This window comes from Melopsittacus undulatus, chromosome 12, assembly GCF_012275295.1.
Source record: "Melopsittacus undulatus isolate bMelUnd1 chromosome 12, bMelUnd1.mat.Z, whole genome shotgun sequence".
NCBI classification, from domain to species: domain Eukaryota; kingdom Metazoa; phylum Chordata; class Aves; order Psittaciformes; family Psittaculidae; genus Melopsittacus; species Melopsittacus undulatus.
In genome coordinates this window covers 17005151-17027529 of record NC_047538.1, presented here as the reverse complement: position 1 = coordinate 17027529, position 22379 = coordinate 17005151, and the positions used below count along the sequence as shown (strand labels likewise).

The 22379-nt window shown below is 47.9% G+C and overlaps 1 protein-coding gene across 2 annotated transcripts in view; it reads left to right on the top strand.

Annotated features, from left to right (window-relative positions):
• Window positions 1-22379, top strand: part of MMP17 (matrix metallopeptidase 17) — a 60539-nt gene that overhangs the window by 16872 nt on the left and 21288 nt on the right. Inside the window, exons 1-2 of one of the 2 annotated variants that reach the window (XM_034068509.1) lie at window positions 2606-2648; window positions 21274-21406. In XM_034068509.1, coding sequence (XP_033924400.1) covers window positions 2628-2648; window positions 21274-21406 — 154 coding nt within the window. In that variant the 5' untranslated portion in view covers window positions 2606-2627. Of the gene's footprint in view, window positions 1-2605; window positions 2649-21273; window positions 21407-22379 lie in introns of those variants that run through there. The other variant, XM_031047875.2, reaches the window with a different exon arrangement.

Sequence of the window (22379 nt, the reverse complement as noted above, 5' to 3'; positions counted from 1 at the left end):
GTTTCAGGAGGTCTTGGTTTAGAGGTGGGGAAGCAAAAGGGTCTGTGTGATGGCAGTCAGGCTGATCCAATCTGATAGCTTAAAAGCACTGATTCAGCAGTCAGTAAAATATGCACATGTGTACTCTCTTCAGTAACAATTTATTCACATGCTTAAAACTTAAGCACCTGCTTATTTCCCATTGACCTTATTGGGTTTTAGATACAGATGCCCATTGCAGCAGGACCAGAAAAGAGAGAGCACTTACAGGCTTGCATCTCCAGGTATCTGTTGTTTTGACCTATACATTTTTAATGCGGCTTCACTAGGGGAATAAATCTAATGTGAAAATGTAGGGTAAAAGCCTGGCTGTGTGGATGCCTGTGGTGAAAGTCTTTGTTCTATGAGGGTAGAGATTGCATGGGTGGACTAATCTTTAATTTCCCTTTATTGGAAGGAAAAAGGGGGGCAGGTACATGAAAAATTAAGGTGTTTTGCTGAGTATCTGTGTAATCAGGAAAGCTGACAATTAGAAAAATTGGACAATTAGATTGTTGCCTGGATAACTAGTGGTGTTTCCTTCTGGTACTGCAGGGAGATGAGGGTCTTGCTTCATTTCTCCTGGGTTTGTTTTGCAGGGATACTGGTGCTCAGCAGCTGCCATCAGTGCTTGAGACCTTTTTCATTTCTCCATGTGGTTTGACATGCTGTAACAACTGTATTCTAAATGTGATATTGTGGTGCCAAAAGACATTGATAGGGGAATATTCTTGTCTAGCCCTATCTGTGTAGCTGACTATGGGTCTCCAGGTCAGAGAGGAACCTGCCACTGAAGGTCTATTTCCTTTCTCTCTGTGCAGTTCTTAAGCTTGTGTTGCAAACTCCCTAGCAGGCTCTCAGGCTTGGTGTGTGCTTGTATATTGATGATCACCAAGAGATGCTCTTACTGCACAAACTCCTCAGCTACAGCTTCTAAATGAGCATGTGTAGCTTGTAGGAGCTGTATATTGTTACCTTCTAAGTGCCCTGGTATGACATTAAAGTGTCAGATGCCAAGAGAGCCTCATTCCAGGATTGTTGCTTTTGGAGGAATTGGTGCCTTGTTGGGTATTAAATTATTTGTATTTTTGTTGGTGGTTGGATTTGAGAATTATAATGTATTTGTAAAATAAAAGTTTTCAATAATGAAATAAGGTAACAAAAAGATAAAGCCATTATATGCATAATTAAAGTGATACATAACTGTATGTTCTTTATGTAGCTGCTTCAGCATCTCAGCTGGGTTGTTAGGCTGAGTAATCAGGCCCTAAAGCCTCTCCCAGACTGGATTTGCCTCCAGCTCTTTCTAAAGATGCTACAGAGATGCTTGGAGCAGGGCCCTGGCCAGTCCCTTTGGGACAGTGGTCCCCCCTCATCCCTTATCCCCTAATTTCTGGGGTTGGAGAGTGGGATATCATACAATAAGGCAGAAAGGCAAAGTCTTACAACTGCTGAATAATCTTGTTTTATCACATCCTTTTGCTAGCATATTCCTGGTTCCAGGTTTCAAGGTGCTCACAGTCTTCTGAAGGTACACTGGGGGAGTTTCATACACCCCCTTCCCCCCTGTGTATTAACTAATCTGTTTCTTGGCACAATGTAGAGATCAGACATATTACTGCAGTAGGCCAGACTGGGAATGCTTCCCTTAGGATAAGAAACTCTCTCTGCAGGCATATAGCATAGGGTGTGCTGGTGAACAGGGATGGAGGAGGCTGTTGAGAGAAGCTGGATCAAACCCTGCTTCAAGACTATCCCAGAGTATCCTATGAGGTGATAGAAATACGATGTCCTGCTACTGTGGAGCAGGTCTCCTGCAAGGGGAGCTGGATGAGGGATTGTGGCTCTGCAGCTGCCTTGCTTGGGTAGAGGACCACAGGGAGTGTCTGAACCTGTTGGACCTGCTCTCTAAGTAACCAAGGGGAGAAGAAAGAGCAGTATCTGAGGATGCTGCTTTGGTTTTCCTATGGGTGTCCTGAAGATTCCCAGTCAAAAGCGCCACAAAATGAGCTTGAATAACAGCATACTTAGCCAGCTCATTAATTAAAATGAAGTGCTTTTTACCACTTCTCCAGCTACTCCCAGCTGGAGCCTGCAATGCGCTGGAAGGAAAAGAAGTATAATCTCCTGACAGTTCTTGTTTTCCCTCAAAGCCGAAGCTCCCACAGCAGCCAGACCCACATGGGGTAGTGCTACCAGCAACATAAGCAACGCGAAAGACGTCACTTCTGAGCCTTTGAGTTCAGAGAGAATAATTTAAGCTTCTTTAACCTTTCCTTACAAGATCCATTTCAAAGGGAGCCTTGCTGTAAGCCCACCCTTGTGTAACATTAAAATGCACTTATATGCTGGGGCTCTGGGGAGGCTCCTATCCCTGGCTGCTCCGTTTACCCACAGATTCTCATTCCCCCTGGCTTCATCTGCCCAAGCAGCAGGGGATTTGCCTTTGCTTCTGCTCTCCTCATGTCCCTGGATTTGGGATGGCTGGAGCTGCCTGCTATGTGCCCAGATCCTGCCTGCACTGGCCAGGGGGACATTCAGCCCTGCTTGCAGTGCAGGAAGCCAGTGGGGCCCCCAGCAGCAAAGGGAGGCAGGAGCAGCCCACCGAGATGGTATTTCTTGCTGTCCAGGTCAAGTACATCTTGAATTTGTTCTGCTTGTATTTGTTGAATTTGTCATAGTTAAAGTTTTCTGACCCAAAGGTCTTGCTTGCCTTCTCTCAACAGTTTCAGTTTGCTATGTGGTGGTGGGTTTATCGTTGCAAATGCTTTCATGCCAGGTTGCTCAAGATGGCAGGGTTCATCTCTGTTTTAGGAGCAGGCAGGAAGATAGATGCGATGGGTGCAAAGGCAGGGGAATGGAGAACTCTGTGCCTGTTTGTTAGTGCCTAACCCCTGGGGGCAAAACCATGATGGTTTTGTGGGCAGCATCACTCTGGACTGCTTGGCAAGGCAGGTGGGGATGGCTGATGCTGGCTTTGCTGGTGCAGGAGGATAACCTCACAAATGGTGCTGGTGGCTGGCACAGTTTGGGGCGGCAGGAAGGTGGTGGGCCATGCTTTTGCCATCTTAGCAGCATCCATGGGGCTGAGGCTTCTACCAGCAACAGTTCTTTCTTGAACCTGCCTTTGCTTTAGAAATCCCTGTAGTACAGATTGCTGCTGCAATTTTCTGTTTAGCCAGATCTTCATCAGGATCTGTCTTATTTCTGCTCTTGTCTGAGGCTTTCTCTTACCAAGCAGTCTGTGATGGTCTCTATCAGGGTATGCAATGGCTTCATGCATTTCCTAACTTGCTTCGCAGGCTGCTTTCCCACCTGCCAGGCTTTGGTGAGGGGACTGACCTGGTGGAGCCTGCCCACCGCAGTGCCCCATTGCATGGGTCCCCGGGCTGTCTTATCTGTCATTCACAGTGAGAGCTGGGAAGCTGCTTAATGCTCTTTGTAGTACACTCCATGGTGCTCCATATACTCACTTAAACACAAAGCAAACAAAAAGTCTGTTAAAATGGGCCCTGCTGAGCTGGTGGGCAGGGGTTACTGCGGGCGTCCGCCTGCCGCTGCCTTTGTGGTTGCAGCTTTTAGTCAGATTAAATCGTGTGGGTGCAATCTGAATAGATTGTTTTCTGTCCCTCCCTCTCCATCCATCAGTCGGAGGATGCCTTTTGCTGATCTGTTTATACTCCGACTCGGAGCAAGCTGTGGCCGTCACTAAGGCTGGGTCTCGCTGTGTGATGGGTGATGGAGGAGGGAAGTGACTTCTCAGACCTCCTCACCTGAGTGATCGGATGCGGGGGAGAAATCCTGGCTCCTTTTTTTGCTGTGGGTGTTTCGGCCCGGTTTCAGAGGAGCTGAGATTTCACCCTTGCTTTGCCTGCCCTGTGCCTCCCCAGACCTGCCAGACCATGAAGTGGCAAACTGGGAGCCAAACAAGATCAGATTTGAAACACACAAGTGCCATGTTGTGCTCAGTGCTGGCCTCCAGAGAAAGGCACTTTATAGCCATGGAACTAAGAGAAAAACACAGTCTTTCAACTTCTGCTGCCCTTGCTGTGACCAGGACTTGGTTTTCAGCTGCTCCTCTGCATGGATAGGTGTGGAGGAGCACCTGGCTGCTGCCCACCAGCTCCATCCCTGCTGGCTGCGATGCTCCTTCCCTCCCATCCAGCAAGCTCAATTAATCTGATCTACTTGGGCTCTTGTTTGATTCTTTAGCCTCTTGTCTCTATTAACTAGCAATTACTTTTTTTGGAGCTGGTCACAGAGAAACTGTTTCCTGAGTGTTTTCACATCATGTTTCCTCTGGAGCTCTGACATAAGCTCCATGACAGTGGCTTTTCCCTCTTTATTTTGGCAGTTTGGGTAAAGAAACATGCCTTTGTATCCAGTATCCATCTGGGCTCATGTATCTGATGTATCAGCTGGTGAAGAGGAGGGTTTGCTTGAGGGTGAGGGATGCTGGGTCAGGCTGGGGAGGGTCCTGGTGTGCTGATGGGAACACAGGTCTCACTGCTCCATCTCCAAGCCCGTCCTGTGAAGGGCAAATGTGCTCTCAGCTCCTGCCAGCCGTGTCTCTAATACTGTATGAAATGCAGCTTCTGAAAGATTCCTTCCTGGCTGTTGTCAGTCAGCAATTAAGTCCTGATATATATATGAACTGATTTGATTTCTTTCTTCCCCCCCCCATCTCATATGCCATTATCTGGCTTTGTATAGCTTGAAATATTCTTGATGGTCATAAAATTATCTTGGTCTTTTTAAAAGTCAATACTTGCTACTTAGTAAAACTGTGAGCCATGGGGCTGGAAAAGGTTCCAGTCTTGCCAGCTTAGCTCAAAGGCATTAATTCACAGAATATATACATAACAATGCTGTCCTGACCTGCGGTGAGGGCTGCCTGCAAGATTTCTTCCCCTGTCTACAAGATGGACTTTGGACATCAGCCTGATGGATGGATTGGCCAAAGCCAAGCAAGGTCTTTGTATTAAAGCAAGAAAAGAGACAGATCAGAATTAAGTGTTGGGATGCCTGAGATCAGTATGGGCTGGGTGAAGCCACCCTTCTTTGGGTTGTCTGAGAGCAGTGGCAAAGGAAAGGGCTCTGATATATGGTTTTGGCTGCTGCAGAGTAACTTTACTCTTGGGGCAGGTCATTTGTTCCTGTGTTTGTTTTCCTTCAGCTGTACCTGGTTAGCAGATAGGCTTTGTGCTGCCCTTGTTCCAGCACTATCCTCTCAGACAGGAATGTCTCTGAGCGATTCCCAGCTCCATTGAGGGGCTTGTCCAGAGCACACTGGCCACAGGAGGAGAACACTGCTCACCCAAACCTGATTGCAGCCCAGCAGCCAGGCTGAGCCCCTTGTTGGAGGGTGATGGAGCCTGGAGTAGGGAGGAAATAGAAGACAGTGGCTGGAAGCAAGTGGGCAGCTGTGTTGCAGGACAGGCATTGCATTGTGCTTGGGCAACTCCAAGACATGTGCAGTGAAGCTTTCCACTGGCCTTGTTCCCCTTTGCATTGGGCCAGGCTGGAGTTTGTCCCCCCTCATGCTGGCTGTGACAACCCCATGTCTGCAGTGAATCAGGCAATGCAGACCTCAATGGCAAAATCCAATTGATTTTCCCACCCTGCAGTTTCATTCCGTTGGGAGCACAAATGCTTTTATTTAGGGATCCTCAGGGAGCCCTGCATGCTTCAGTTTCTCAGCTCAGCCACTAACCATGGACCCCACGCCAACCTAAAGGCTTGTTTGCAAAGCAGGAAGGAGGGGGCAAAGATGGCAAAAGGCCTTCACTTAAGGAAATAAAGAAAAGAAAGAAGAAGGAAAGGCTCTTGCAAACCCCTTACTCCTCCCACCCAGCCATAACCCCATTAAATGCAGGCGCTCGGCTGTATCCCTGTTCACAGAAACCTGGGTTCTTGCAGAAAGTTCACAGAACACTTACATGCAAAAAACATCACTTTCCCAAGGCCTTATAAATGGTGGCATTAACTACAGAAAAGGGAGCAAAACAAAGGCTAAGAGGGGTTCGTTTACCATTATGGCCTGATCCGTGCTGGCAGCGGGGAGCCACTGACAGCAGTGCTGCCATGCCACCTCCCCAGCAATGCTCCATTGGTTGCAGAAACTGCCCAAAAGAGATGAAAATAATATTATTTTTAAAATCCATATTAAAAAAAAACCCAAAAAATAAAAAAGGGTGAACCTGAGGCTTTAACCAGGAAAAAAAAAAAGCCAGAAAATAATACATAACACAAAGTGCTGCTGTGAGTAATTGCTGACAGGCATTGAGGTTCAATGGCCTGGGCATCTGCCTGGGACATAGGGGGCATGTTGTGCTGCCCACAGTGTGACCTCCAGCCCCTGCCTCCTCCTCCCTGTTTCCCCTTTGCCATTTCTCTTGCTGACATGGAGAGATCAATCTGGGGGAAGGACGGGCTCTGCCTGTCTGTGTGTAGCCTCTGTGCACCCCTGCAGGACAGCAGCCTCAAAAGCAAAGATGCTATTGCTCACAGAGGGCTATTATTTGTACTATTGCTAGAAGAATGTTAATTTTAGTGCTGCTAGATTAAGCAATGACATAAATATGTGATGGGCAATCTATGTGAAAGCTTGAATTTGCATTAACTTTGGGATTTAGATGTTGATTTCTGTGTTTATTCTACCAAGAGCAAGATTAACTCACTTTAATAGCTTGATAGCTGAAATTGGCCTAATCATGCTTTCAAAGTTACATCCCTTTGAGGAAGAGGCTGTGTCCTACCTCTGTGGCTGCTGCTGTGGTTTTGCTTGGGGACAGCTGTCTGCTGAAGTGGGTTAATTGCACAACAGTGGCAGATCTGCTTGTGCTGAGATGTCTGTGTCCTTGCTATGGAAGAAAATGAAGGATCATGTTTACACTGGTGGCTGTAGGATGTAGAAAAAAAGGAAACTAAACCACCAAACCCAAACGAAACAAAGATAGTTTCTTATCACAGCTAGTCAGGTCTCAGCATCTACCTTGCTTAAAGCTGTTTGAAAGCTCTCTGTGCTACCTTTGCATTCCCAGGCTAGATGTACCCCAAAACATCTTTAAAAGGCAGCCTGGAGCTACAGAAAGCTGCAGGTGTCTGGAAGAATCAAATTGTTTTGTTCCCTGTGTTGAAGAGAGAATAACACTTATTTACTGATATTTTTATAGCTCTCTTGTGCTCATTGCTATTTGAGCACAGCAGCATCCTTCATTTCCCAAGCAAACCAGGAAGAATTGGCAGGTTGGTCAGGAGGAACAAGGATTCACCTTGCTCTTTATGAAAAAGAAACTCATCGCCTGCATTTCTGAAGCTTGTTACATACTTGAGGCAAAACCCTAAGCAGTGTGGCCAGCAGAACCTGATGCCTTGCCTTAGTCCCTTCAGGAACATACATGTTCTGTTGTCTTCTACCTTTCTGGCAGGTTTTGTTTGCCTTTCTCCATAACAGTGTCGGTTGTAGCATCACTGCTCTGAGTGCTTGAGCCCCAGGGTGCTGCAGGGATGGCCATGTGTGGCTCCCTGTCCTGTGGGAAGGCATTTGGCTCTTTCTGGGGTATTGCCCAGCTTTGTGAGCGTTGGTAATCGATGTGTCAGCAAACTGTGGGCTTTTTCTGTACTCCAACCAGTACCTGTAGAGTCCACAGCTGCAGGATGATGCCAGTTACCTTTCTGCACAAGGTTCAGCAGGAGATTAAATTGTTCTTGTACTATTTAGAGCAGGAGACAGCAGGCCTGGAAGGCTGGCTTCCATGTTGTTAACAAATGGTACTTGATATATATCTATCTCTCTATCTATCCATATATATATGGCCAAAGAGAATGGCCACCCACTCAGCATGCCAGGGCATGTCTCTGCCTCTGATGAAGAGCCGTCCTGGTGCCGCAAAGAGAGCAGTTCTGCTCGTGATGTGATTCAGATGGTCACTTTGACATTTTCAATCAAATGTGTTGACAGAGCTTGTGCCGTGAAGCTGAAGAAGTCAAAATATATGAGTCCTGAGGAAAAAAAAAGGCAAAACAAACCTGGTGTGAGTAAGTGTATCCAATTTACCAGATGGATTTCAGCTCTGCTATGCAGGATGGGTTGTTCCAAGAGTTTCTCTGCATTTCATATTCTGCTTATGTAGGAGTGTTAGACCTTTCCATTTAATGAGTTTGATCGGTACCAAAACCTGGTCTGCGTTGTTCCTGCTAGAATAGGTCTCGGGAAGGAGCCAGGGGATGAATTTCTGCATAAATTCAGTGTCTGCTCATAATGGAGCCATCTGCCTCATCCTGCCGTCCCACCAACACCCCCAGACCTCACAGACATACTTTTAGCTCAGATTCAACGAGATTAAAAAGTCTTCCTTTACTGCTTATGCCATAGGGGTTACTGTGCAAGGCAAAACAAGCCAGGGAAGTGTGGCTGAGGGCTGAGACCAGCAGTAGCTGGGGTGGCTGGATGGGATCCTTCTACCTGGGTCTCAGCATGGGGTATGTGACTGGGAAGCTGAAACACTTTAATCTCAGTATTTGTCTGTGCTGCAAATAGATCTAATAGGTATATAAAGTCTGGCTGTTCACACATAGAAAGGTGAAGAATGTCTCCAGCTGTGTGGGGCTGTATCAACACCACAGAGAGGCCACAGAAGATTGGGGATATTTTCCCATTAAAGCCTTTTCAAAGATGTAGGTTTTATGATCCTTTTATCTCATCATTTGCCACCCAGTGGGGGAGAGATGATCTTTGTGCATAACTGTGCCTGTTGCCAGCCATGCTTGGAAGGCGATGTGCAGAGATACAGGCTGGAGGGTGATGGGGAGAGTGGGCTCCTTTATCACAAACCTGGAGTGGCTTTTGATGTGTAAAATCACAGGCACTGGCTTTAATTTGCACATCCCACATTGCTGCGATCAGGACCTGCTGCTGTAATTAAGATCAGGGTTGGATCTGAGGTGCTGCACACAGCAGTGGTCGTGCAGGTGGTCATGGTATTGAGAAGAGGCTTATTCCTGCCTAATGGCTTCAGGGTGCTGCTGCCCCCCACCCATCCAGACCCACATGAACAGGAGTTTGAGGTCTTTAGGCTGGTGAGAAGATGGCAGCAGAGGGACCCTGTGGCCATGGGCACCTGGCATTGAGCCACCCAGCAGAAAGTTGGTGTTGGGGTGACTGGTAGGTGCCCCGGGGATGCTGGTGCTGCTGGGTACCAGCCTCTGGGAGGGGTTATTTGCAGCAGTGTAGGGGTACATCAGGACAGTCCATTCTTCAGCACATGGCTGCCTGGTCCCCTTTCCTTTCAAAAAGACATGAGTCACAGCAACACTTTGTACCCATGCTCTTCAAGGGAACATTAAAAGCCACCCAAATACTATTTATTGTCTGCAGCCTGTACATAAAGCATCTCCTCTGACTGAATGGCTGCTGCAGCTGGTGCCATCAGTCACAGCAGGCACCTTCTTGCTGCTCCTGGTCCAGAGCTGGGAACAAGGACTCCTGATTAGGTATTTACTTGTCCATGAGTGACACTGAACCAAGCCTGGCTCCCCCTCCCAGGCCTTGGTTTTGGGTGACACTGTTAGAATGAGGAGCCCCTTTCCCTGGTTCTTCCCTGAAGCTGCCTGGCTTCAACCCTGTTTACGGGAGCCTGGAAATGATCTTGAGCACCTGAAATGCCTGCGCTTAATGCATCATAGCAGGGTTAGGGTTGCAGCTCCCTTGCTGCAGCCTGCCAGATCCTGTGCTGGCTGCACACAGCTTCCCTCTCCCTCAGGTACACAGTCCTGAGCTGCCCTAAGCACAGCAGTGTCTGGAAAACTGGGAGATATGGGCAAAATGGAAGATTCTCAAAATGGACAAGTTGTTGGTAGTACTTCATCCAGGGACACCCAGGCTCGGTTTGGTTTGGATGTGACTGGCCAAGCCAGTGAAATACTCCAAAGCCAATGGGACCTTCTGAGGATGTTTCCATCACATTATGAGGAGTGGTGGGCAGATGGAAGTTCTCATTGCTGCAAGTGGGATGTGGGGTTTGGATCTTGTTTTCCTCCAGCAGCAGCATGTGGGCTCGAAGGGAGCACTGAGTAGCTCCCCTGTGGAGCTGCAGTCCTGGCAGGGGAGGGAAGAGCTGTGTTACAAACAGCAGCCTCTCTCCTAGCAAGGAAGCAGAAAACCTCTGCTCCTCCAATATCCCATCAGTGTGTGCTTACCCGGGATGAATCTGTGTGCCTGGAAGCAGCTGGCAGGGGGTGAGCAAGGGCGAACAACACTGGTAGCACATGCACAAACCGCAGCCTGTACCCACGTTTCTGTCGGATGAAGCATTGCAAAAACTCTGCTCTCAGCCTGTTCTTCCATGTGGCAGAGCCGTGGGTGCCAGCAGTGGACCCAGTGTTCCTGGGGAGGAGCAGTGGGTGGTTTGCAGGGGGGATGTCAGCTGTGCACAGCTGGAGGGATGCATGGATCCTTGGCAGGAGGAGGGCTTGGGACATGCATCCTTGGCTCTCGCTCTTGTGTGGGAGCTAGTTATTGCTGTTTGCTCAGTTGTGGTGGTTTGATACATACACAAGTGATACTGCATTAATTCTGTACAGCTTGGCATGCCTGAGGAGATCACAGTGTGTATAGCTGTGCAGACTTCGTATTATTTAAACAAGCATTGGGGCAGGGGGAGTGCTGGTAAAAACCAGTTCTGTGCTCACCTCCTTTGCCAAACTCAGGTACTATATAATTTGGATCCCGCTGGGGAGGAGCACAATCTGTGGTTTCATTTGGTTTCTGCTTTGTCCTGGTTGTTTTCTGCAGAGCCGCTTTGGTCCCAGGTCGGGATTGACACCAGCTCTCAGTGAAAGCAGAGTCATCCTGGTAGCCACAGGAAAAAGCCCTGGACTAGTCAGAGCAGGTTAAATTATTCATTCCAGTTAGCTTGTTTGAATAATTCAAGGGGTTTTGTCATGCTTTGCCAATTGCCCAACACTTTGTGGTGATGCAGGCTTCTTTTTATTGTAATCTGCTGCTGTTCAGTGGGTAACTCCTTGCGGTTTGTACAGCCTGTGGGGTGCTCCTGAAGTACTTCTGCAGAGTTCCCAGTGTTTGCACCTGAGGGCTGGTCCCCTGACAATTGCGATATTATTGCTTCCCTTGGTTTAATAGCCTGGCTTGTGAACAGAAGCCTTCTTTTTTCGCTGTTTGACAGTTGCCCGCAGCATCAATAATTGTTCAAGACACTTGTACAGCTAATAGAAAGCGCCTGTCAACAAGAAAAGCTCATTGTAATACTGCTGTTTTGAAGAGACTGGGGGAAGCAGCAAAGCCAAACAGGTTGCAAATATGTTGTTCCTGCAGTCACATAGATCCAGGGACAGGAGACAATAAGTGGGGCTTAATTTTCTCCCAAATGGATGCTCTATTTCACACCCCAGGACAGCTTCTGATATATGGGCTTCTTAACATCACAGTACTTTAATTGCTAAAAACTAAATGGGAAGATGCAGCTAAGACCTACTCTAAAAGCTGCTGAGGTAAAGACGGGGACTGTGGGGGTTGTTTGCAGCCCTTGGACCAGTCCCAGCAGAGAGCATGGTGATAACAGCATTTGAATTCCCAGTTCACAGAGGACTGAAGAATTTCTGCAGTCTCTTGAAAGGGATGTTGGGCCACACTGTGAGCATATTGAAACAGGCAGACTGTGTCCTGATGTTATCCTGAAAACCAGCCCTACCTAGCTGGAGGGAAGCGTGGTGCTACAAGGGGGTGGAAGGAAGCCACTGATCTCTGAGCTAATGAGTGGAGGGGAGATGTGCAGCTGAGCTGATTTATTAAGGTAAAATGTTGTTGGCTGCTGTAAACAGGCAAACAGTTAAGCCATGTTGAAGCTTCAACTCTGCAGCCAGGGGTGGAGGCTGAGAGTTGTGAGTGAGGACATGGACTGGCCAAGGCAAACTGTGGTGTTAGGGGTTGTGCTGCAGGTCTGGAGTCCATCCTAGAGAAGACACTGTCCTAATAAAAGATCCAATATTAGGAGTTAGCAAGAGATTTGTTTTGATGTATAGCAGTCTGTTCAGTTATCTATCAGATGTGGTTTGTTTAATGACTGAAACCAAAAGAGTAGGAGCTCATCTCCATGAGTCTGGGAGAGAATATAGATTAACACTATTGTGTTCTCAACGTGTCATTGACTTCCACTATGTACATGAGCAAACGTGCTGTTTGGGTCCAATGAGATGGACAGGCTCATTAAGCAAAACCAGCACCTCTAAAGTCACCACCTAGGAGAGCCTTGCTGCGTAATCTCACTTCGGTAAAGAGCAATTTGTACTTCTTTTGAGAGAAGTCATCATTTTCTTGCTCATCTTGGTCCCGATCCAGCTGGAAGATGGGAGTGTTTGGAAGTTCTCTGCATCGTCTGCTTGGGTGATGTCAACAGCCCCACATTGGGTACTTCAGAGCCTCAAGGAAATGTCCAAACATCTGTGTGCTGGATGAACCAAATCCCTGGAGATCCCATCTCACAGAGCCTCCCCTCTGCATGTGGAGCAGGAGACTCAGATCCCATGGTGGAGAGGTGTTGTGGAGCCTCCTGATGTGGGATTCCCCTTCTGCAAGGGGCACAGCAGCTGCCCTCCCTGCCTGCGCTCCTGCTGTATGGATGAGGAGAGGTGGAGCAGTGCTGGGAGAGGAGGGTCAAGGCACAGTCTGTTCCCTCCATCCATCTCCAGCAGATGTTTCCTGAGGAGCACTGTCCAGCTGGCTCTGCTCGTGGCAGCCCCCTTCAGTGTTGGACTCCAATGAATCCTTGTGTGAAACTATCCAAGAATTCATTGACATTCCCATGTCCTGTGCCCAGAAATCCCTGAATTCACACAGTTTTAACTTTGATTTTTCCTCATAGAGAGGATGTGATTTCAGGGATGAGGCAACCTCTCGCTGTGATTTATTGCACTGTGTTGAGCAGGAAAATCTCTTTGGCTACGTGTGGACAGCAGCCGGGTACACAGGGAGGAGATCTCTGGGCTCACAAATGCTGTCAGTACTGTATCTGGTAACATTTAATTTAACCCTGTCACCTGATCTGGCATTAGATTTGGTCCAGTTGTACCTGCGGGCATGCTCGGAGTGATGCTACTGGGGAAGGTGGGTGCCAGTGGGATTTGCTACCTGGCTCTGGGTGCTTCTGGAGCTGGTGTGTAGGAGAAATGCCTGTGCTGGGGCTTTGTGTGAGCTGTGAAAGCTGAAGATCATCATTTGCAGCTGCTTCAGGAGTGGTGGATGGCAGGTCTCATGGATGCCAAGTGCTCCATCTCTCATGCTGGAGCTGGGCTTTTTCTTCTACCTGCTTAGCCACTGTCTGTCCTACCTGGACTCGTCTGTCAAGGCCATATCCTGGTTCATCCTGTGTAAACAGAACTGGAGTGAGCCTTTGAATTAATCCAACAGCCACCACCCTCCATGAAGCAGATGAAGATGGGCATAGCCTGGGTACCAGCAGCACAGATGGTCTAAAGTAGATTTTAAAGCACATCCAAACTCAGCTGCTGGTATTTATGTGCCGTATGTTGCAATGGTAATTACTTACTGTGCTTCTCAATGGGATAGAGTATTGGGGTGGTTTAGAACCCCCATGGGGATGTTACCTTACTGTGCTTCTCAATGGGATAGAGTATTGGGGTGGCTTAGAATCCCCATGGGGATGTTACCTTACTGTGCTTCTCAATGGGATAGAGTATTGGGGTGGTTTAGAATCCCCATGGTGATGTTACCAGCCTCTGGGCCGACCAGAGGACAAGAACTCATCATATCTTTATTTTTAGTGCAAGCAATGGCACTTTTCTTTGTAGTAGGCAGGGGTGGGGATATGCAGGGAGAGCCAAAGACCCAAGGTGCTGTTGTGCACAGGGTCTGACTGGTGGCATCCATCACCAGGATGCAGTGCTGCCAGGTGGGAGCCTCTATACAAAGGAGCAGGTTGATTTTCATAAACCATGCCAAGCAATGGGTTACAATGGGTTAGAGCTATTTTTACAGCAAGATAAAAGAATGCTAATTTGATCATTTACCTAACTTCCCATTACAGTTCAACAGACTATTATACACCAGGACTTTCTTCTTTTTCCTTCCTAAATAAGTCAGTGATGACAAAGGATACTTCACTACAACAGGCAGCATTATGCAAAACTAGGGCTGATTTGAAAAGAAAACCTATTCCCATTGAAACTCCTTTTTGATGGTCATGTGGAGTTTCAATTACACACAATTTTGTTTGCATCATTCATCTCCTTTGAGTGGAAATTTTTAGGATGTGCTGAGAAACATCCAGTGATTGAAGGCCTCCCTAAAGCCCTCTTCTATTAAATCTCCACCAAGAAAAACACACATTTATGTTGAAAATGCAGGATAAACTGTACCTTGTTTATGTGTTTTGTCACTTTTTCTTACCCTGGAAAGAAACCTAAACCAGCTATAACAAACATTGTTCTGCGCTGCACTGTTCTGCCTGCCTTCTATGGGTGGGAATTCTTTGATCTTCAGTTCAAAGAGGTTGAAAAGGCTGTTTCTGTGGTCTGCAGAGAATTCCTTTCTGATTCTACAACATCTCTTGATTAACTCTGTGTTTCTGGGGAAGCTCTTGGTACCCTTCCAACCGAGAGATGCTTAGACCTTGTGTAACATCTACCACAGAGGGCTTGAAGTTTGCTTCCAAATCACCTTGCCTGGTGGAGGACATCATCCCCCAGCACCCAGGAGAGTGGTAATGTGAGCAGAGCACTACAAACAAGCGTTCCAGGCTAGAGGAAAGACCTGGTCATGCCTGACAAGACCTGCAGGCAGCCAAATTGACATTCAGTTGCTGGCTGGAAAGAGAGCTGTGCTGGAGCAGAGGTGCTCTCTCCACTGGATCCTTAATGATCCAGATGTCCCAGGTCCAATGTCACCAAATGGTTTGATCTGTCCCTTGCCAAGGGACCTGTTGTCTTCAGGACTTGTAGGTTGTGGCCTTTTGTAACGCCGCCGTTGTTAACCTAATTGAACATCTAAAGCAAGGAGGAGGGAGAGCAAATCATTAGCAGCTGCATTAACTTCTACCCTGGATTCTGTGCACAGCATTCACTGGAATTAAATAGCTGTTTGGATTCAAGCGACTCCTCCGGCGCGGGCTAATGAAACCAGTCCTGCAGTTCAGCGGTGGCATCCACCAAAACCCTGGTTGTAATCCAGACTGCAGTTTGTTCTGCTAATGAATTAATCAGCTGATTCCGTGCGAGCAATAGCTCATTAGAGAGGTGCGTGGCAACCTTCGGAAGGGAATTATTGGCTTTGTGTGGCCTGGAGGCCTTTACAATGCCCTCGGAGCATCGCAGCGCCATATGTGTTGCTGTAATTAACGGACGTTGTTCCTGAGGTCGTTTGATCTCGGGGAAAATGAGTGTAAAAATGTTAATACCGTAAACCTTTGAAAACTTAGGAGTAAAAGTCGAAGAGCCAAAAGCAATTTCTCCTTCATGGAGGTGCTGGTGGTGGTGCCTTCTCTTATTTATTTTGTAGGCTTCCAGCCTGTTTTTAGTGGTATCTGCAGAGATAAAGTGAAGTGTAATTTGGAAATTAGTTCTGCATGTTTGAGTTGTGGCTTTATTTTAGCAATCTGGGTCATTAATTTTGTTGAATAGTTTGCTTGGATTTTCTTCCCCAGTGTGTGCAAAGCACGACTGCACCCAGGGTGTAAAGGGACTTCCAGCAGGAAAAGGAGTTTGCAAAGGTCTTTCCCTGGCGGGTGACCTTACAAAAACAAAGTCTGCTCCTCTGTGGTTATCTGGGATGGACGGCAGGGTGCTGGGATGGTTTGTGCTCCTGCTGCAGCCAGGAACATTAGGCACAGTGGGGAGAGACCTCACTGGAGCTGCTCTGTTGGAAAGCCAAGGGCCACATTCAGGTCAGGGTTTGAGTTTAGCTTCTCAGCTGTGACAAGACTCCTTTCATATGAATAAAAGCAACTTGCAGCTTGATTAATGAGCAAAGGTGCAGTTTGATGAAGCTTTTCAAGGGATGTTAATGAAATTGATATTTGAGTAAAAAAATGCTTCTGCTCAAGTTTTGAACTGCCTTGAAAATGTGGGAATTTACATATTACCAGCATCATCTCCATGCACACCCAAAGAGTCTCTGGAGGACTGTTGCAGGACACTGCAAGTGCAGCTCCTTGCTGCAAAGAGGTGTCTGGAGCAGCACCAGTAGCTGTGGCATGGAGCAGGGAGAGGTGCCCATGGGTGTCACCCCCAGCAGTCCTTAGGCAGGGTGTTGTGGGTGCTGCTTGCACCCCTGTCAGCAGGAACAGGAATTCAAATACAGCATCAGTGAGATGGGAAAGGAGCCAGTCTGGGATGCTGGTGCAGAGCTTGGGGGGCCAGAACAGGGATCTGCAGAGGAGCCAGCAACTGGGAGTAAGGCTCTGCTTTTCTCTCTGCTTGGCAATGTACTGGGTAAACTGGGAATAGCAATCTACACCCCTGACCAAAGGGAGTGCTACAAACTGCAGGATTAAGGCTGTATTTTCCCTCTGTATGTTTATGCAACATTGAGGGTTAAAAAAAAGAAGAAGACTGTTTTTAGTGGCTAAACTTTAAAAGCATGGTCATTATAATGCTACAAGAGCAGGCAGAAGCATGGAACTGGCTTGGGTCAAGTTTTTCTGCTTATCCTGATTTCTGTTTTGCCGTTTATCCTGTTTATCCTCCCCTTGTTATCCTGAACTAGTTTGTCTTCCTGTAAACACCAGCCTATGGCTCTTAAAAAGAAATCCTCAGGAAGAAAACTTGCTGACTGAGCCTGTTTCTCGCCTGTGGCAGTTGAATAAGCCCATCAGCTTATATAATATTAATATTTGTAAAAGCAAACCTGCAGAGCTCATAAATCTCTCCCTAAAAGAGGGACAATACCTAGATCTATTTTAAAGTGAAGCAGATAAGTAGGTTCTAGGACAAAAGGGTATTGATACAAAGGAAGCGGATTGATGAAAGAAATAAAATTGCCATTTTAATCTGAAAATTGGCTCTGCATAAGTGATACCAGAGGCTTCACTGCTGCTGCAGCCAGCGTTTTACTCTGGGCCATCACTTTGCTCTGGAAAGCCCCAGTCCCTGGCTGCTGCCACAGCAGTGTTGCTCCCTGGTATTCCATACAAGTGGGTTAAGGAGTTTAAGTAAGTCCAGCACTGAAGCAGGGTTTGTTCGCAGATGAGAGGACTCCATTGCTATTTTTCCTCACTTTGTGCCTTCTCCCAAAGAGAAAAAAGTGAAAGAAATTCTGCAGTTTGGATTCTGGGAACCATTTTTTAAGGCAAGAAGTAGGCTTTTCCCCGTTACACTGTGCCACAACATTATAGGAACCCAGACAAGAAAAAAACCAATACAGCTCATTTTTTGTCAACCAAGTGAGCAATCTGTCTCCAGGCACAGGCATTGAGTGGCTCTGTGGAGGAGCGATGCTGCTGCATCACTGTTAACATAGTTCCTTATCAAAGGAGAACTGCTTGGAAGCAGTTGCTTTAAGACCTCCTTTATTGGGTACCACCCGCGGTGGGATGGGAGCACTCAGCAGTGTGAGGGCTCTTGCTGGCAGCTGTGTTTATGTGATGCAGAGGAGGGGAGGTGCAGATGGATGGGTGTCTTTGCATGCTTTTGCCAGGCAGTGCAGTTCTTCCTTCTTTCTTCCTTGTTTTTGTCCTGACCCTGAGCACAGTGGGAACCTTTCATTCTGTGTTGCTCAGTAGCGGACCTGGATCAGAGGATTCCTCATGGGCTTTGCTCAGTCCCTGAAACTTTCCCCAGGTCCATCTTTCCTAACTCCCAGCACTAGAGAAGTCCATGGTGTGGGTCCACTTTTGGTGATGGCAGTGAAGCACATTGGCTGGGTCCAGCCTAGGAGGCCCCCACAGTCGGGGTTAAGCAAAGCAGGAGGTAGGCTGCTCTAAAGAGTTCACAGTGAGCAGGACAGGTAGATGGGAGACCAGGAAATACCACTACAAGTATTTTATAGATGAGAAATCGGTGGCCAGAGGCACAATGAGGTGATTCCCACAAAAACTGGGCTGTGATCCCCTGAGCCCCAGACCGAGGTACATACCCTGGCCCATAGCATGAGTCATGTAATGCAGCCTTGCTCTTTCCCAGCTCATCTTGGAGCTGGAAGATGGTCAGGTCATTGGCTCAATCTGAATTTTGTGATGAAGCATTTTTTTTCCTTTTAAAATAGGGAGCTGCTGAAGCTGAATCTCCTCCTGGGATTAGGTCAATTCATTTAGCACAGCATATTTTTAGGGAAAACTTTTTATCGTGCCAACTCAGGCAAGAAATATGTTCAAAGAATTTTAGCATTCGGCTCCAATCACTATTTCATTTAAACATTTTAAGCTAATGAGAGTTGGCAAAAAAAAAGCTTTTTTTTCATTAAAAAAAGAAGCGGCAATAAGAAGGGAATGAGTTGAAGTTATCTCAGTGGAAAATGTTTTCCTATTTTCCATTTCTGGAAGTTTATAGGTTTAGCTTTTGTCCTAATTAAGGGCAAGAATATATCTGAAGAGCTTTCACAGGGCACACAGGTTAGTAGCCAGACAGTTCCTGCTGCTTTTCCTCATCTCCAAATCCAGCTGCATTTTCCCTAATGAAATTTTCTGCCACAGCAAAGGTGGAATGTGAAAGTTCAATATTATGGATCAGCTTTGCTTACAAGAAGAGAGGAAACTGTCCAGAACCTGTATATGGGAAAAGAGATGAATGAGACTGATACCACAGAGGTCTATAAAACTATGGAGAACCTGGGCAAGGCATGACAATGATGGTCCAGATGAAAAATCACCTGCAGGAAAATCAGGGCTTGCAAGGGAGATCAGGTGAAGGATTTGTGCTGTCTGGCTTTTTGTCCCATCTAGCTCTGGGGTGCCCACTTGTGTCTGTCCTTTTTCTGCCCCTTTGGGTTAAGAATGAGAGATGAGGAGCAGGACTTTGCTGGACCTCAGCCTTTTGCTGTCACCTCCTTCTCCAGGAGAGCCTGGGCAAAGCTCAGTTGTGTTTGTCTCCAGCGCAACAGCATCTCTGTTGTTGTTAGAGGATAAATGACACTGTGTCCGTGTCTCCATGGCCAGGGAAGAAACCAAATTGAACTCCACCATCCCCAGCAGCCGATGGGCCAGCTGCTGAGCTCCGTGCCACAGCTGGTTTCTCACAGACAATCAGGGGTGAATTGTACCTCTAAATCCTGCCACAAATGTTTTTGCTATGAAAAGGGACAAATAGGAGCACGGAGAAGGGGAAAGAGTGCTTGGCCTGTCCTTCAGCCTTATGTTAAGGGAAGGTTGCAACAATACTAACATGCTCCTAGCAAGTTGGTGGTTGATGTTGTTGTGTTAAGCAATGAGAAACGGCCTCAATGATAAAACTGCTTTTTCTGGCTGTAGTAGCACACCATCCCACTAAAATAAGGCAACTATGAAGGAGGGTGAGGAGCAAAGTGAATTGCTGGTGAGAAACCTGGCACAGGAGAACAGGCTCCCCAATGGGGAACCACACCAAGCGTGGGGAGATCTGCCATAAAGCTCTGTCAGTGTGAAATTATTCCATTTGGCTTTCCAGACTGGGGCTGGGGATGCTGTGGCACTCAGGGGACTCCAAGCTGTGAGACATTCAACCTCTAGCGATAAGCAGGCACTGACTTGTGGCACTAATCTGACTACAACATATCTGTGGTGTATTGACCATGGTGCAAGTCCAGATCATTATCACTCCTCAAGAGGCTCAGGAGATCAATGCTTCCTTGATGCAGATAAACAAACCAGAGGGCAGGTGTTTGTGGCTTTCCCTGCATGAGGTATTACTATTCTTTGCTGATCCTTCCACTGAGGTAGGGGAGGGGAGTGAGGAGGAAGGTGAGAAAGGATTTAGAAAGATGATTTGCCAGACATTGTAAAAGTGGGTGTAAGAAGGAGAGTTTTGGAGCATTTTCTTCATCAGTTTTAAGCTGAGGGCCATCCATCACCAGGAATGACTTTCGGCATTGGCCAGATCTGAGGGGAAGGTTGTTGCAGGGTTTTCTCATGCTCCCTGTCCCCATATTCCTTTCCTGCTGTGGTGGAAGGGGGATGGCACCCCTGGGAAACCATTGGCTCTTGTTGGGGCTGTGTTTAGGTTCCTGGAAGCTGAGACTTTGCAGCTGCAATGCTTGTTGCCAGGGAACTGGTGGGAAGGGACCAAGCCGATGTCCCACTGCACATGGTGGCCTCCAAGGAAGCAGCTTGGTGTGTTGTGTCTCCATGGTGTTTTTCTCCAGAGGGCTGGGCTCAATTTTGTGTCAATGCTGAGGTCATCTGCCTCTGGTTTTGGATGGCTGCGTGCCTCAGATAGGGGTCGGAGACTCAGTGATTGGGTTTGTTCCCAATCAAAGCCCCAGTGTTGTGAAGGTCAAGGTAGAACAAGCCACCCTCACAGAATCGTTTTAGGTTGGAAAAGACCTGTAACATCATCAAGTCCAGCTGCCAACCTCAAGCCATCAGGGGGCATGGAGGGGTCTTGGAGTGCAGGGATGTCCCTAACCCTGTGTCCCAGCTTGTCTCCACTGAGTGAAGGGAGCCTTTGCTGCCAAGCTCTTTGCATCCTTCATGCACTGCATCCCCAGAGCTCATCCACCCCAGCCATGTGTGGATTAGAAAGCAGCCGGAGGTCACAGCAGTTCAATTAATGCCACAGCAGGATGAAAGCATTGCTGCACATTGGCTGAAGGGACCTGTAGAGCAGGCACAGCCCTCATGCCAGCATGGGAACATGAGGGGATTTGCAGAGGGTCATGGAGGTGTTCCCTGTGCTGAGAGGGTTCCCTCCTCTCAGCCATTATGGGACCTTACTGTGGTGCCTGTGGGGCACAGCAGTTTTCCTGCTCTCACTGCAATCGGTCTCCAGTCAGATCTGCCCATGTGCAGAGAAGGATCAAAGGCTCCTGTGTGACCCGAGGGTTGGGGCTGCGCTGCCATCAGAGGTGGTCTGCAGCTGTGTGGGGAAACTGGATGCCACCCTTGGAACGCACACGTGAGGGTCACCAGATCCCAGGATTGATGTGAACAGATCTGCCCACTCGTTAGCATGGACCACGCAATTCCATGTGGAAGCTGGGTATAAACATATAAACGGGAAAAGTACTTCCAATCAGAACAGACAGGAGCATCTTTCCCTGTGTCTGTATCCCCTTCCCTTCCTTTTCTCACACCCATTCTCTTTGTTTCACAGGACTGGCTGACAAAATTTGGGTATCTGCCCCCTCCGGATCCAGTCACAGGACGGCTGCAGACGCAGGAGGAGCTCACCAAGGCCATCACTGCCATGCAGAGGTTCGGGGGGCTCGAGGCGACAGGGATCCTAGGTCAGTGGCTCATGGTCCTTCCTCTCTTTGATGCAGAGGGATGCAGGGACAGCTCCTTGCAAGTCTGGACAAGGAGACTTGGCACTGAGTTGTGGAGTAGCATCATCTCCAGGAGAAGCTCGCACGGGTGTAACATACAGCCCGGTTTGCAACTGTAAGAGTAATTACATGGCTCAGGTGCTTTGTTGCCTTGTGCTTTCAGGAACCTGAGGCAAGCAATTATTTCACCAGACCCATACACCCTGGGGATCCTGTTGTGCTTTAAATAGCTCTTGGTGTGTTGAAAGATAACAAAGGCAGAGAAACTAAGGCTGATAGGGTGTCCTGTTCAAAGCCTTCGCTGCAGCATCAAATTAAATTCAACAGAAATCCCGATTAAGCCTCCCAATTTGTATATATAGATATTCTGGTTTCTTTGCTGCTGAGGCACAGCGCAGGGGAGGGAGGAAGGTGCTGTTGCATCACCCCAGCACTGCTCACTCCTGCCCATGATATGCAGAGCCATGAAGTGCCTGCGGAGCTGGCAGAGGTCTCCTTGGTTCCCTGGGCACCCCCCATCTCCTATGGCCAGATAAGAGCCCATCCCCAGCTCCACCAGCCAGCAGGGACAAGGCAAGGAGTGCTTCTGCCTGATGTGATGGCTGGGAGGGAGCAGTCCAAGGCCAGGATCAAGCAACACAAGTTCCCCAGCTGGCTGAGGTCACTCCTGTCAATGTCCTCATTGATGGGAGGAGAAAGCCAGCATTATCCCGGCTGTCAGAAGGGTGCCTGTTTGCTCTCCTCGCTTCCCTGACACATGGCTGTGACCCCTTGCTGGGGGCCAGCTTGCTTCCGCTGCTTGGAACAGGATTAAGGGGAAGTTCCTATTAGAGAGGCTGCTGTCCATCTATCCATCCATCCCATCACCCCACCAGCCCTCCACTGGTCCCCTGGAGCAGCTGCCACTTCAGATAGTGTCTGCATCCCATCAATG